The 15,273-nt window shown below is 45.8% G+C and overlaps 2 protein-coding genes across 2 annotated transcripts; both read left to right on the forward strand.

The window, feature by feature from the left end:
• The first annotated feature begins 8,764 nt into the window (after positions 1-8,764).
• LOC115190120 (homeobox protein HMX3-like) lies at positions 8,765-10,984 on the forward strand. The gene is made up of 2 exons (XM_029748610.1): positions 8,765-9,197; positions 9,637-10,984. The coding sequence occupies exons 1-2, from the start codon at positions 8,882-8,884 to the stop codon at positions 10,233-10,235; spliced, it is 915 nt and encodes a 304-aa protein (XP_029604470.1). The 5' UTR covers positions 8,765-8,881; the 3' UTR covers positions 10,236-10,984.
• A 958-nt stretch (positions 10,985-11,942) lies between these two features.
• On the forward strand, positions 11,943-13,375 carry LOC115190121 (homeobox protein HMX2-like). The gene is made up of 2 exons (XM_029748611.1): positions 11,943-12,463; positions 12,840-13,375. The coding sequence occupies exons 1-2, from the start codon at positions 12,184-12,186 to the stop codon at positions 13,373-13,375; spliced, it is 816 nt and encodes a 271-aa protein (XP_029604471.1). The 5' UTR covers positions 11,943-12,183.
• Positions 13,376-15,273: the final 1,898 nt, after the last annotated feature.

A 15,273-nucleotide genomic window follows, 5' to 3' on the forward strand; every position in this document is an offset into this window, starting at 1 on the left:
TGTTTACTTAGGTGGAGTAGATCCATCCTATCAGAGCCTTGTTTCAGCACTTTGTTTTAAAGATATCTGGGGAATTCATTTCACAGAACTAGAAGAGATTGTCTACGTTGTTTTTATATTCATCAACTTCTTTGACAATACTAATAAATATTAAATAAGTATTTTTTAATTATCTCGTCTCCTCTTATTGCAGCTAAGGTATTATTGCGAAGCAGTCCTTCTAAATCTCGTTTAGCTGTAGCGAAAGTACCAAAGCCCAACTCCTAGCAGGTCTGTTCTTCAGCCACTAGATGGCAGACATTTCCTTGTTTTCCTGAGTCTGAGAGGTGAGGTTTGTTAGTACGCCACAGTAAAAGCCACATACCGTAACTTCCCAAAGAGTAGTAAATTACAACAATTTCTTAATAGCCTTGTCAGAACATAATGTTGTTTTATGGCAATTGAATTACGCTCAGGTTTCAGACTGAAGAGAACTCATTAAATAATTCAACTCTCAGGAGCAGCTTGTCAGATAAGATTGATTCGATTTCCGTACGACACGGTCTTGTCCTTACAATACAAGGGCTATTGTTCTCTCCCCAGACAGCATAGTTAGTACACACACACACACACACACACACACACACACACACAACATGGTGGACTGATATCAGCTGTCAACCAGTAATAATATCGGTTCGACAGAGAACATTGATCACTGACTAAGTTGATGCTGTAAGATTCAGTCTAGCTACTTGACAGTGTATCCAGTCTAGCTACATGACGTGGCGGCGTCTCCACTCTAGCTACATGACTTGGCGGTGTCTCCACTCTAGCTACATGACTTGGTGGTGTCTCCACTCTAGCTACATGACGTGGCGGTGTCTCCACTCTAGCTACATGACGTGGCGGCGTCTCCACTCTAGCTACATGACGTGGCGGTGTCTCCACTCTAGCTACATGACGTGGTGGTGTCTCCACTCTAGCTACATGACGCGGTGGTGTCTCCACTCTAGCTACATGACGTGGCGTCTCCACTCTAGCTACATGACGTGGTGGTGTCTCCTCTCTAGCTACATGACGTGGCGGTGTCTCCACTCTAGCTACATGACGTGGCGGTGTCTCCACTCTAGCTACATGACGTGGCGGTGTCTCCACTCTAGCTACATGACGTGGCGGTGTCTCCACTCTAGCTACATGACGTGGCGGTGTCTCCACTCTAGCTACATGACGTGGCGGTGCCTCCACTCTAGCTACATGACGTGGCGGTGTCTCCACTCTAGCTACATGACGTGGCGGTGTCTCCACTCTAGCTACATGACGTGGTGGCGGTGTCTCCACTCTAGCTACATGACGTGGTGGCGGTGTCTCCACTCTAGCTACATGACGTGGTGGCGGTGTCTCCACTCTAGCTACATGACGTGGCGGTGCCTCCACTCTAGCTACATGACGTGGCGGTGCCTCCACTCTAGCTACATGACGTGGCGGTGCCTCCACTCTAGCTACATGACGTGGCGGTGTCTCCACTCTAGCTACATGACGTGGCGGCGTCTCCACTCTAGCTACATGACTTGGTGGCGGTGTCTCCACTCTAGCTACATGACGTGGTGGTGTCTCCACTCTAGCTACATGACGTGGCGGTGTCTCCACTCTAGCTACATGACGTGGCGGTGCCTCCACTCTAGCTACATGACGTGGTGGTGCCTCCACTCTAGCTACATGACGTGGCGGCGTCTCCACTCTAGCTACATGACTTGGTGGCGGTGTCTCCACTCTAGCTACATGACGTGGCGGTGTCTCCACTCTAGCTACATGACGTGGCGGTGTCTCCACTCTAGCTACATGACGTGGCGGTGTCTCCAGTCTAGCTACATGACTTGGCGGTGTCTCCACTCTAGCTACATGACGTGGCGGTGTCTCCACTCTAGCTACATGACGTGGCGGTGTCTCCAGTCTAGCTACATGACTTGGCGGTGTCTCCACTCTAGCTACATGACTTGGCGGTGCCTCCACTCTAGCTACATGACGTGGTGGCGTCTCCACTCTAGCTACATGACGTGGCGGTGTCTCCACTCTAGCTACATGACGTGGTGGTGTCTCCACTCTAGCTACATGACGTGGCGGTGTCTCCACTCTAGCTACATGACGTGGCGGTGCCTCCACTCTAGCTACATGACGTGGCGGTGTCTCCACTCTAGCTACATGACGTGGTGGTGTCTCCACTCTAGCTACATGACGTGGCGGTGTCTCCACTCTAGCTACATGACGTGGTGGTGGTGTCTCCACTCTAGCTACATGACGTGGCGGTGTCTCCTCTCTAGCTACATGACGTGGCGGTGTCTCCACTCTAGCTACATGACGCGGCGGTGTCTCCAGTCTAGCTACATGACGTGGTGGCGTCTCCACTCTAGCTACATGACGTGGTGGCGGTGTCTCCACTCTAGCTACATGACGTGGTGGCGGTGTCTCCACTCTAGCTACATGACGTGGTGGCGGCGTCTCCACTCTAGCTACATGACGTGGCGGTGTCTCCACTCTAGCTACATGACGTGGCGGCGTCTCCACTCTAGCTACATGACGTGGCGGCGGTGTCTCCACTCTAGCTACATGACATGGCGGCATCTCCACTCTAGCTACATGACGTGGCGGTGTCTCCACTCTAGCTACATGACGTGGCGGTGTCTCCACTCTAGCTACATGACGTGGTGGTGTCTCCACTCTAGCTACATGACGTGGCGGTGTCTCCACTCTAGCTACATGACGTGGCGGTGTCTCCACTCTAGCTACATGACGTGGCGGTGTCTCCACTCTAGCTACATGACGTGGCGGTGTCTCCACTCTAGCTACATGACGTGGCGGTGTCTCCACTCTAGCTACATGACGTGGCGGTGTCTCCACTCTAGCTACATGACGTGGCGGTGTCTCCACTCTAGCTACATGACGTGGCGGTGCCTCCACTCTAGCTACATGACGTGGCGGCGTCTCCACTCTAGCTACATGACGTGGCGGCGGTGTCTCCACTCTAGCTACATGACGTGGTGGTGTCTCCACTCTAGCTACATGACGTGGTGGTGTCTCCACTCTAGCTACATGACTTGGTGGCGGCGTCTCCACTCTAGCTACATGACGTGGCGGTGCCTCCAGGGATCAGGTAAAGGTTGAGGGAGATGATATAGTTGTTTCGATTTAATGTAACGGCCATAAACTAAGCTAAATATGTATGTGTAATGTATTAATGAATTCATTATAAATCTTCCCATGCAGGGTATCATACCAGAGAGGATGGGAATGAAAACCTACTGTATATATACAGTCTCTCTGAGGATATTCTCTTAAGGACTTTCTCCGGACGTCCGAGACATGATCCTATAAGTCTAATTGAGATTGTAAAGATGCTGAATTAAAAAAAGCTTAAGTCTACAAACTGTTTGATTTGTAGAAGCTGTTTTGTATTATTTTTAGCAGTGTGTACAAATCATCATTATTACCAAATTTTCAAAAGGGTGTAACAAATTTCATTTGAAGACGCTTGACAGCTTAAACACTACAATTGAGATGGGAGCATCTCATTTATCACCAGACGGTAGTGTACAACGGCTCTTCAGAGAGAGAGGGGTCATTTCACTTCCTGGATACATGTAGCTATGGTAACAGTCTGTCTTCACAACCCTCATTTACTATGAAGAGGTGGAGAGGGAAGGACTTTGGGATGTATAATTTTAGTTCTGTCTGTCTGTATATTTGCCTCGAGATCCCATCTTAACAAGAGAAGGGGATTTAGAATGGAAAAAGATAAATTAGCATATTATTATTTTCATTCCCACAACTATTAGTTTCCTAGTTACTGTTGCCTGCCAGTCCTCTAATGAATGTAATTGCTGCCTTTTTGATAAATCCTATTATCTGGATCGCATTTTCCATGAACAAACAGCTCTTCCCATCCTCTTCTTCTCCCCCCCTCCGTCTCTAACAGGACTATGTGACCTGTCATTACTCAGGGGGGAACCAATCAGCTCTTCCCATCCTCTTCTCCCCCCCCTCCGTCTCTAACAGGACTATGTGACCTGTCATTACTCAGGGGGAACCAATCAGCTCTTCCCATCCTCTTCTTCTCCCCCCCTCCGTCTCTAACAGGACTATGAGACCTGTCATTACTCAGGGGGAACCAATCAGCTCTTCCCATCCTCTTCTTCTCCCCCCCTCCTCCGTCTCTAACAGGACTATGAGACCTGTCATTACTCAGGGGGAACCAATCAGCTCTTCCCATCCTCTTCTTCTCCCCCCCTCCTCCGTCTCTAACAGGACTATGAGACCTGTCATTACACAGGGGGGGGAACCAATCAGCTCTTCCCATCCTCTTCTTCTCCCCCCCTCCTCCGTCTCTAACAGGACTATGTGACCTGTCATTACGCAGGGGGGGAACCAATCAGCTCTTCCCATCCTCTTCTCCCCCCTCCTCCGTCTCTAACAGGACTATGAGACCTGTCATTACTCAGGGGGAACCAATCAGCTCTTCCCATCCTCTTCTTCTCCCCCCTCCTCCGTCTCTAACAGGACTATGAGACCTGTCATTACTCAGGGGGGGGAAACAATCAGCTCTTCCCATCCTCTTCTTCTCCCCCCTCCGTCTCTAACAGGACTATGTGACCTGTCATTACGCAGGGGGGGGAACCAATCAGCTCTTCCCATCCTCTTCTCCCCCCCTCCTCCTCCGTCTCTAACAGGACTATGAGACCTGTCATTACTCAGGGGGAACCAATCAGCTCTTCCCATCCTCTTCTTCTCCCCCCCTCCGTCTCTAACAGGACTATGAGACCTGTCATTACTCAGGGGGGAACCAATCAGCTCTTCCCATCCTCTTCTTCTCCCCCCCTCCGTCTCTAACAGGACTATGAGACCTGTCATTACACAGGGGGGGGGAACCAATCAGCTCTTCCCATCCTCTTCTTCTCCCCCCCTCCGTCTCTAACAGGACTATGAGACCTGTCATTACTCAGGGGGGGGGGAACCAATCAGCTCTTCCCATCCTCTTCTCCCCCCTCCTCCGTCTCTAACAGGACTATGAGACCTGTCATTACACAGGGGGGGGAACCAATCAGCTCTTCCCATCCTCTTCTCCCCCCTCCTCCGTCTCTAACAGGACTATGAGACCTGTCATTACGCAGGGGGGGAACCAATCAGCTCTTCCCATCCTCTTCTTCTCCCCCCTCCTCCGTCTCTAACAGGACTATGAGACCTGTCATTACACAGGGGGGGGAACCAATCAGCTCTTCCCATCCTCTTCTTCTCCCCCCCTCCTCCGTCTCTAACAGGACTATGAGACCTGTCATTACTCAGGGGGAACCAATCAGCTCTTCCCATCCTCTTCTTCTCCCCCCCTCCTCCGTCTCTAACAGGACTATGAGACCTGTCATTACACAGGGGGGGGAGAAACAATCAGCTGTTCACAGCACGTGTCGTCCTTGAGACTTGGAGCCAACCTCCCAAAGGTCAAAGGACAGATTATGTTTCCTGTGTAGGTTGTACAAATCCACTTTTGTTGATTTTTTTTTGTTTTAGGTCTACATGCATGTCTGAATATGTTTTGTTTTTTTCACCCCTATGTGGACAAGACCAAGTTTAAATCCTTTTGACTTTTAAACTCGTTCAGATCCTCTTAACATTATAACATCTCACCAAACTATTTGCTTTGGAACTTAACGTGTGTGTGTGTGTGTGTGTGTGTGTGTGTGTGTGTGTGTGTGTGTGTGTGTGTGTGTGTGTGTACATATATATATTTATATATATATTTGTTATCTCTACTAAACATACCTTCAGCTATCAGCAGGTCCCAGTATATGTTGCGTTAATGAGAAGAATTTGTTTGGACACCTGCACAGATGGAGGGATATATGGCTGACCTTTTGACCTCACAGATTAGCGTGGGAAGGTCTCTTCCAGATGTGTGTTATCACTGGTTCAAACACACACTGGAGCAGTGAGTGGCCCTGATGGTAACACTGGAGCAGTGAGTGGCCCTGATGGTAACACTGGAGCAGTGAGTGGCCCTGATGGTAACACTGGAGCAGTGTGTGTAGCGTGCAGTGAGTGGCCCTGATGGTAACACTGGAGCAGTGAGTGGCCCTGATGGTAACACTGGAGCAGTGAGTGGCCCTGATGGTAACACTGGAGCAGTGAGTGGCCCTGATGGTAACACTGGAGCAGTGTGTGTAGCGTGCAGTGAGTGGCCCTGATGGTAACACTGGAGCAGTGAGTGGCCCTGATGGTAACACTGGAGCAGTGAGTGGCCCTGATGGTAACACTGGAGCAGTGAGTGGCCCTGATGGTAACACTGGAGCAGTGAGTGGCCCTGATGGTAACACTGGAGCAGTGAGTGGCCTTGATGGTAACACTGGAGCAGTGAGTGGCCCTGATGGTAACACTGGAGCAGTGAGTGGCCCTGATGGTAACACTGGAGCAGTGAGTGGCCCTGATGGTAACACTGGAGCAGTGAGTGGCCCTGATGGTAACACTGGAGCAGTGAGTGGCCCTGATGGTAACACTGGAGCAGAGTGTGTAGAGTGCAGTGAGTGGCCCTGATGGTAACACTGGAGCAGTGTGTGTAGCCTGCAGTGAGTGGCCCTGATGGTAACACTGGAGCAGTGTGTGTAGCCTGCAGTGAGTGGCCCTGATGGTAACACTGGAGCAGTGTGTGTAGCCTGCAGTGAGTGGCCCTGATGGTAACACTGGAGCAGTGAGTGGCCCTGATGGTAACACTGGAGCAGTGTGTGGCCCTGATGGTAACACTGGAGCAGTGAGTGGCCCTGATGGTAACACTGGAGCAGTGAGTGGCCCTGATGGTAACACTGGAGCAGTGAGTGGCCTTGATGGTAACACTGGAGCAGTGAGTGGCCCTGATGGTAACACTGGAGCAGTGAGTGCCCCCCCCCCCGCCACAGGGCAGAGTGTTGTCCCCCCCTGCAACAGGGCAGAGTGTTGTCCCCCCCTGCCACAGGGCAGATTGTTGTCCCCCCCTGCCACAGGGCAGATTGTTGTCCCCCCCTGCCACAGGGCAGAGTGTTGTCCCCCCCCCTGCCACAGGGCAGAGTGTTGTCCCCCCCCCTGCCACAGGGCAGAGTGTTGTCCCCCCCCCCGCCACAGGGCAGAGCGTCGTCGTCCCCTGCCACAGGGCAGAGCGTCGTCGTCCCCTGCCACAGGGCAGAGCGTTGTCCCCCCCCTGCCACAGGGCAGAGCGTCGTCCCCCTGCCACAGGGCAGAGCGTCGTCCCCCCCTGCCACAGGGCAGAGTTGTCCCCCCCCTGCCACAGGGCAGAGCGTTGTCCCCCCCTGCCACAGGGCAGAGTGTTGTCCCCCCCCCTGCCACAGGGCAGAGTGTTGTCCCCCCCCTGCCACAGGGCAGAGTGTTGTCCCCCCCCGCCACAGGGCAGAGTGTTGTCACCCCCCCGCCTGCCACAGGGCAGAGCGTTGTCGTCGTCCCCCCGCCACAGGGCAGAGTGTTGTCCCCCCCTGCCACATGGTTAGAATAAGGTTGATTTGGGTAATGATTGCCTACAGGACTTCCTCTCTGTAAATCAGATTATATTCTGAGTGAAACTTCTGTTGTAGCATGGCATAGTGTTCACAAATATTTTAGTTTGTTTGTTCATACCAGACGTTTGGCTTCATTAAAGAGGGATAAAACTCACTAAACCAACTGGTTTATACATGTATTATCATCTCTGATTATAAATCATTTATACTTGACTTGAAAGATAAATAAAAACATTTTTTTGGGGGATGGAAAATAAAGGTGCACCTCGTTGTCATCATTCAGGCACCAAAAGGTGATCATGCAGGTTAAAGCACCTCATTTAGTGATGAATTAACTGTCAGCATCTATTAAAAATCCCCCATTCACCCATCAATAAGGACTTCCAGTTTCACCCTGTTGATGGTCTACATGCACTGCTAATGAATAGACCTGTCCATTTACAACCCATTTGGAAATGTGTTTACTTATTAAATGTCTGTTTGACAGGAAGTCATTGTTAGTCACGTCTGAGTACATAACCCATCTACTTTCTAATTGGACTACATGACCAACAACACGCACATCCCATATAGCCTGGCGCTGGGGGGCACACAGTCTGGGTGGACTTGTCTGTCAGTGCAAATATAGATCCTTGGGACGTTCCTACCCTAAGCCCTACCCTAACCATTTTAAATATCAATAGGGGACGTCCCAAGGATCCCACATAGCAGGCCTTACCCTACCTATTATCCTGCTCCTGTCCCCTCCCTCCCTTCCTCTGGACTTCTCTTCTCCCCGTAGATCTACACTACCTATTCTCCTGCTCCTGTCCCCTCCCTCCCTTCCTCTGGACTTCTCTTCTCCCCGTAGATCTACACTACCTATTCTCCTGCTCCTGTCCCCTCCCTCCCTTCCTCTGGACTTCTCTTCTCCCCGTAGATCTACACTACCTATTCTCCTGCTCCTGTCCCCTCCCTTCCACTGCTCCCAGTTTCATCTCAAATCCCACTTGCCATTGTAGCCGACGTGCCCGATCGTCCAGGACTGCGCGCGTTTTAACAGTTGTATGTAATCGTTAGTAGAATGCGGTGCCAGTCTGACGCATTGATCATTGCTGCGATCGTTCCAGGACGGACCTGCATGAAGATTTATGCAACATTTTACATTTTAGTCATTTAGCAGACGCTCTTATCCAGAGTGATTTGCAGTAGTGAATGCATACATTTTCGCACTTTTTAAAAATATATATTTTTTTTTCTTTATTCTCAAAGCATTCTAACAGTCAGAAAAACAGGCCTATATTTGACTGAAACGCCACGCTTGGCTAACCGGAATAAACCAACAATATCTTCCAACTATTCCTCTTGCTGTTTGTTTGCTGTGAGTCATTCAAATGGACAATAAACATTCACAGGCGATGGCCGAGACGGCGCAGGAGACCCGTCCGTCCGCTAAAGACTCACCTTTCTCTATCAACAACCTGCTCAACTTCGACAGTAAACCTTCCAAACCGAAGACGCTGCTTGCCACCACCAAAGGACTATTGGAAGGAGGTTTCTCTCTCTCTCGGATAGGTGATTTAACTTTTCCTAGTTTTGACATCCCAGCCCAGAGATGTGGATTATCCGCGCACTATTTGGACGGAGCGTCGGCGTGGTGGTATCCGTACGCGCTTGGCACATCGGGACAGCATCTATACAGGACTGGAGGTAGATTCATACCATACATTCAATCTCTTTATACATGTTACACATTACAATACCTCAATGTTTTGGTTAGAACGGATTAAATAAGGCTACAACATCTTTTCAAATAAATTATGCTGCTATAATACTTGTTATTCGCAATACTCCTCAGTTGGAATAATATTCAGACTAATGATGAGTAAATGTACAGGTGAACTATGTCTAGAATAACCTTCATATGTCTTGAATCTTCAATCGAATATTACAAAATGTCCCCCAACAATTAGGCCTAGTGCCTCAATTTGACTCAGCAGGCGATTCGGGTCTTTATAGAACATTTACTTGGATGACTTTGATCGAAATGATAAATATAGTGGTAAAAAAAAAGTAGTTTTATGTTTATTTTATGGTTGCATTAATGTTTTCAATGAATGATAAACATTTAGTCGTTTATTTCGTGTAGGGTTTGAGAAGGCCATCGTGAGAGACACACCGTCAACAGGCGGGGACCGAGACACACCGGAGCTGCTCCGAAAATCACCCGACCCGGACGACAAAAACCAAAATACTAACGATACCGTTCTGGAGGAGAGTGATGGGGATGAAGAACCAAAGAAGGAAAAAGAGTTGATGGATGACTGGAGGAAAATTAAAGACGAAAACTCGGATACAAAAACGTGTCGGAAAAAGAAAACGCGCACAGTCTTTTCAAGGAGTCAAGTATTTCGTTTGGAATCAACGTTTGATATGAAACGGTACCTCAGTAGCTCGGAACGGGCAGGTCTGGCGGCATCTTTACACCTCACAGAGACACAGGTGAAGATCTGGTTCCAGAACAGGAGGAATAAGTGGAAAAGACAGTTGGCAGCGGAACTCGAAGCGGCCAATGTGAGCCACGCCGCAGCGCAGAGGATAGTCCGCGTACCCATATTATACCATGAGAACACCGGCTCAGAAACCGGGAGCGCCGTGTCAGTCAGTCAGTCTCTATTAACATTCCCCCATCAAATGTACTATTCACATCCTCTAGTCACATCCGTGCCGCTGCTGAGACCAGTTTGAGAGACTCATTTATTGTGTTGATATTTCTCACTGTATTGTAACCTATGTATAACAAACATATATTAGGCCTATTTTTTTTTAAATCTATGAAAATAGTTGGTGTTGGAATGGTGGTAAAAAGGCTTTGTATATTGTACAGGTCTATTTATGACAAATGTTGTATTTATTATTATTATTATTTGTATTTCCATGTCCAAAACTGAAATATTTCCTCCTATTCAAATGATTTCATATTAAATTGTTGTGCGTCCAATGTAATCTGAACATTTTCCCATTTGGTATTGATATCGCTTTGATTTAACTGATGGGTTTTATAAGATCTTTTTTTAAACAGGGTGGAAAAATATAGGTCTCTGTCTCCATGTAGCTTAAGTCATTTTACAATGAATTACATGGATGTTTTGTATGAGATTAGAACAAATCCTAAGTAAAGTTTAATATTTCATCATGTATAGCCGTTTTATGTGTAATAGTTCGACTGTTCGCCTCACGGTACACGGTATATGGCTCACAGCTGGAAAAACAACGACTACTTTGACCTATATTGTTTTATAGAGCAAACAGTGAGGACAAATCATATGTTATTATGTATGGATATCATACGCTATACGTCTCACAATGTTATCGCAGATTTTTACTTGCTGTCAATTAGAAATGTAATTAAATCCGTGATGAGTTTCACCAAATGGCCAAAACATGGAGACTTTCTTTTTGTTTTGTTTACATTGCTGAATAAATCGTGAAATAAATTCCCGACTACACCGAATGTATTTAGAAACATGCATACATGTTTTCATCTATACCTTTTAATAAAACGTGGGATTTATACGTTGGATGTATGTTTCCTATCAAATACAGTATGTTCAGTCCTTCTTGCGTTTAGATTCATTTTAGAGTTCTAAACATAGCGCTCCTTTGGGGAAACATTTTATATGTCATTATTCATTTAAGGGATTTGGAATTCATCAAGACAATGTGAAGGCTTTAACTTACAGACACCAAAAAGCATAGCACGCATTTAATGAATAAAATAATAGAATATAATAGATTTTTAGCTAATTATATTTATTTATTGTCAGTGGATGACTCATCCCAGAGATGATATACTACTGGGCACATACGACTATTCCACGTTGGTTCAACGTAATGTCGTTGAAAATGACGTGGAAACAACGTTGATTCACCCAGTGTGTGCTCAGTGGGATACGACTCTGGACAAAACAATAAATGATGTCAACATTACTTATATCAAAACACATATTTCAATAATATCTTGAATTTGGGCCCATAGGCTATATATAGATAGGCCTAAAGATTAAGAGATGTCTTCACAAAATAAATTACATTTAATTTATTCCGCTATTTTCAAGAACAGAATGGTGAAATCGCCAAAGGCCAATATTTTCAGACAGAAACTAGGCCTACATTGGCCTTTTGGAATCCGTCTGAGAGGATTAAGGCTTGGTTTCACATCTCTGTAAGGAATAAGCACAACAAAATCAGCAACACTAATTTGTGACAAACAATAATTGATCTCCAATTAGTGGCTATAATACAGCACGAAATAGTGGAAATTAAAAATGGAGTTTATATGGCTACAACATTTGATCTTGAAGGCCATTTGCATTTGTAATATTCAAATATTGACTGTGGATCTTTGGGCGAACGTCAGGTGTGCAGAGCATGAATTTGTTGCAGGCTGAGTTGGGTTGGGGAGAGTTTTTGGTGCGTGTCTCTCTCCAACACGGTTTAAAATGACCGCGTCTCTTCCCAGCTTGTGATTGGTCCATGATAATCCTACCTATCGCTGAACGTTGTATGGGGAGTGATGGTACTCGGGGAATTCAGACATAACTTTGCAGAAGGAGAACAAACCCGCTTCTCAACAACAACAACAAAAATATCCAACGGGTTCACATTTATTACCTGAAGTTATTAAAGGTTCTAAATGTTTATAAGAATGAAGAAATCTCAAGACAGTGGCAGTAAAGTATCATTTACCTCAGTTTCCAATTTTACTATTCAGTCAATTCTTGGAAGTGGTTCCGAGGACGCGCACAAGGACAGTTTTCATTCCAGCTCCAGCGCCGGGCTGCTGCAGAGACCACGCATGCGCTCAGTGTCTTCAGAAGGATTCAGCGGTGGAGAGGATTCTCCTGACTTCTACCTTTCACCCGGAGGAAAGAAACCACGCTATGATCTCAACGAGATCACACTTTCTCGTCTAAGTAAGTGAAAATGCTTTATAAATTATGTTTTATTTTTTTTGGGGGGGGGGGGGGGTAGCCTAGTTGATTATTATTCTGATAACAATGACACATTATTATAAACCTATAACTATTATTGTTACTGTTGAATGATATTAGATGTGATGATAAAGAATGACAGGCTACAGCATTTGTTTTATTTCTTTGTTTTTTAGAAGTCTATTCGAGATTTTTCGGCTACTGATAAAAAATATATTATTTTAAACTGCTTGATGGAAGAAGAAAAAAAGTTACTTGATTGATTTTAAATGATGCTGTGTTTTTAACACAATAACAAGATAGCCAAGGGTTTTTTTTATAAACATTTGGATTGATTACCGTGCTTGCATTATTTTAGGTGACAAAAACAGACTAATTCTGGGGCAAGAGATGGTGAAGAGACATCCACTTCTTCATGATTATAAAGAAGGTGACGAGAGATACTACAACCAAACATCACCTGCTATTTCAGAAGAAAAGGGTCATATTGACGACGACAAAACCTCCAGCTCATCCAGAAAGAAGTCTCGGACCGTATTCTCACGGAGTCAGGTTTACCAACTAGAATCCACGTTTGACATGAAACGTTACCTCAGCAGTACAGAACGAGCGAGTCTCGCCTCCAGTCTCCAGTTGACAGAGATACAGGTGAAAACGTGGTTCCAGAATCGGAGGAACAAGTGGAAACGTCTGCTTTCTGCGGAGATAGAGGCGGTGAACATGGCTCACGCGTCAGCCGCACAAACTCTGGTTGGGATGCCGTTCTTCTTCAAAGACCATTTCCGGCTACGGATTCCTGTCCCTGGATCAATGACTTTCCCTACACCTCTATGTTATCCCGGGAGCAACATGCAAGCTTTACCTTTGTACAATTTTTATAATAAAATTCAATAGAATGATTGCCAGATAGCCTTTTGTAGCCTAATTCATTTAAATGACAAACTATTTATATTGCCGTTATTAGGCGGTGCCATAGGCCTATTTTATTACAACCCACCGGATGGTAAATAACCTTACCAAAAATATCTACATATCCTTCCACTGCCTCCAAGTGTTTTTTATTCTCTAGATTCTTAGAAAACGTTCTGGATCGAAACAAAAAGGATTCTATTGCTTGCTTCATATACTGTATGGTTCCATATAGAACCCTTGTGTTCCATATAGTGTTCTATAAGGGATTCCATATAGGGTTCTGTAACCAATTTAGGTTCTATAATAGAACTTTAAGCGGTGCCATATATGAAGCAAGAATATATCGCCTTTATGGTTCTTACCAGAACCTGGTTTTCTAAGAGCCTAAAATAAGGCTATACTGGTAGGTCACGTCATTCAGTCCCGTCCTATCATGAAACAATACCGTTTTTATGAGCTACAGATTTCATAACAAAAGTCGCAAACGTGAGAAAATGTTACATTGAAAATGTGTGTGTGTGTGTGGACCACTTCATGCTGGGTGATTTACCTGACGCGTGAAAAATGGCACGAACGGGCTGATGCAAACATAAAATGTCGGTAAAATTGTATAAATGCCGACAGAAATTGTGTTCGTTCGACACGGTGAAATTAATTATGATGAGAAATAGAGGTGGAAATGCCTTTTTATGCGCAAATATTGATATAATAACCATCATATCGAAGTAAACTTGGAGTAACGCAATATGCTGTGTGGTCCTCCCATTTTGACCCAGGACAGCATGTAGTTTATTAGGCTGCAGATTAAATAAATAAATGATGAACTTCACAGGGTGGTGAAAGTGCAAGGTGACTAGATTGATGCTCCTTTCCAACAAATCTCATCAGGCAAAATGTCCGTTTGATGGAAACAACATCTCCGGTGGGAAAATGCGCACATAGGTCGCTTTAAATAAAACGTCACGAATCAAATCAAATCACATGTATTTATAAAGCCCTTCTTCTTACATCAGCTGATATCTCAAAGTGCTGTACAGAAACCCAGCCTAAAACCCCCAAACAGCAAGCAATGCAGGTGTAGAAGTACGGAGGCTAGGAAAAACTATAGGTTAGATTTGGCTGTTGGGGGGGCAAGGGGACCCCCAGCTCCGGTAAAATCATTGCCAACTACGTGCCATTTTCAAGGGATTGTGAAATACATGTTATAACTATTTGGTTTTAATATCATCGCCTATTGAGGATAGTCAGAACTGCACACTTCCGGATTATACCATACAAAACAATTGCGCACATTTAGCTATATCATACAGCAGGGTAACTGCATGCTTTTGGTGATCAGTAAACATCAATGATCATGTCATTTAAGATAGGTGAAGGCACCTATCCATTTGATATGTAGCTAAGCAAACAACATCATTTAGTTTGCTTCATCAGAGATGAGGCTTTTGGAAAAAGCTTAATATTGGCAAGTGCTCGTCCTGGTAAAGTTGTCGGACTACTTTGTCATCACCACTATAGACGGAAAGCAAATCAAACACTATTTGGATGTAGCCATCTAGTTTATCCTCTGAAAGTTAACTTGTTAACACCCGTTCTGACAGTCACATTCTGTTAAAGGTACATTTAGTTAATGTTACATTCTGTTGAAGGTCCCCAAAGGACACACATCCCCGGGTCGCTCCTCTTTTCAGTTCGCTGCAGCCAGCGACTGGAACGAGCTGCAACAAAACACTCAAACTGGACAGTTTTATCTCAATCTCTTCATTCAAAGACTCAATCATGGACATTCTTACTGACAGTTGTGGCTGCTTTGAGTGATGTATTGTTGTCTCTACCTTCTTGCCCTTTGTGCTGTTGTCTGGGACCAATAATGTTTGTAC

The sequence above is a fragment of the Salmo trutta genome, unplaced genomic scaffold, assembly GCF_901001165.1.
Source record: "Salmo trutta unplaced genomic scaffold, fSalTru1.1, whole genome shotgun sequence".
Classification (NCBI taxonomy): Eukaryota; Metazoa; Chordata; class Actinopteri; order Salmoniformes; family Salmonidae; genus Salmo; species Salmo trutta.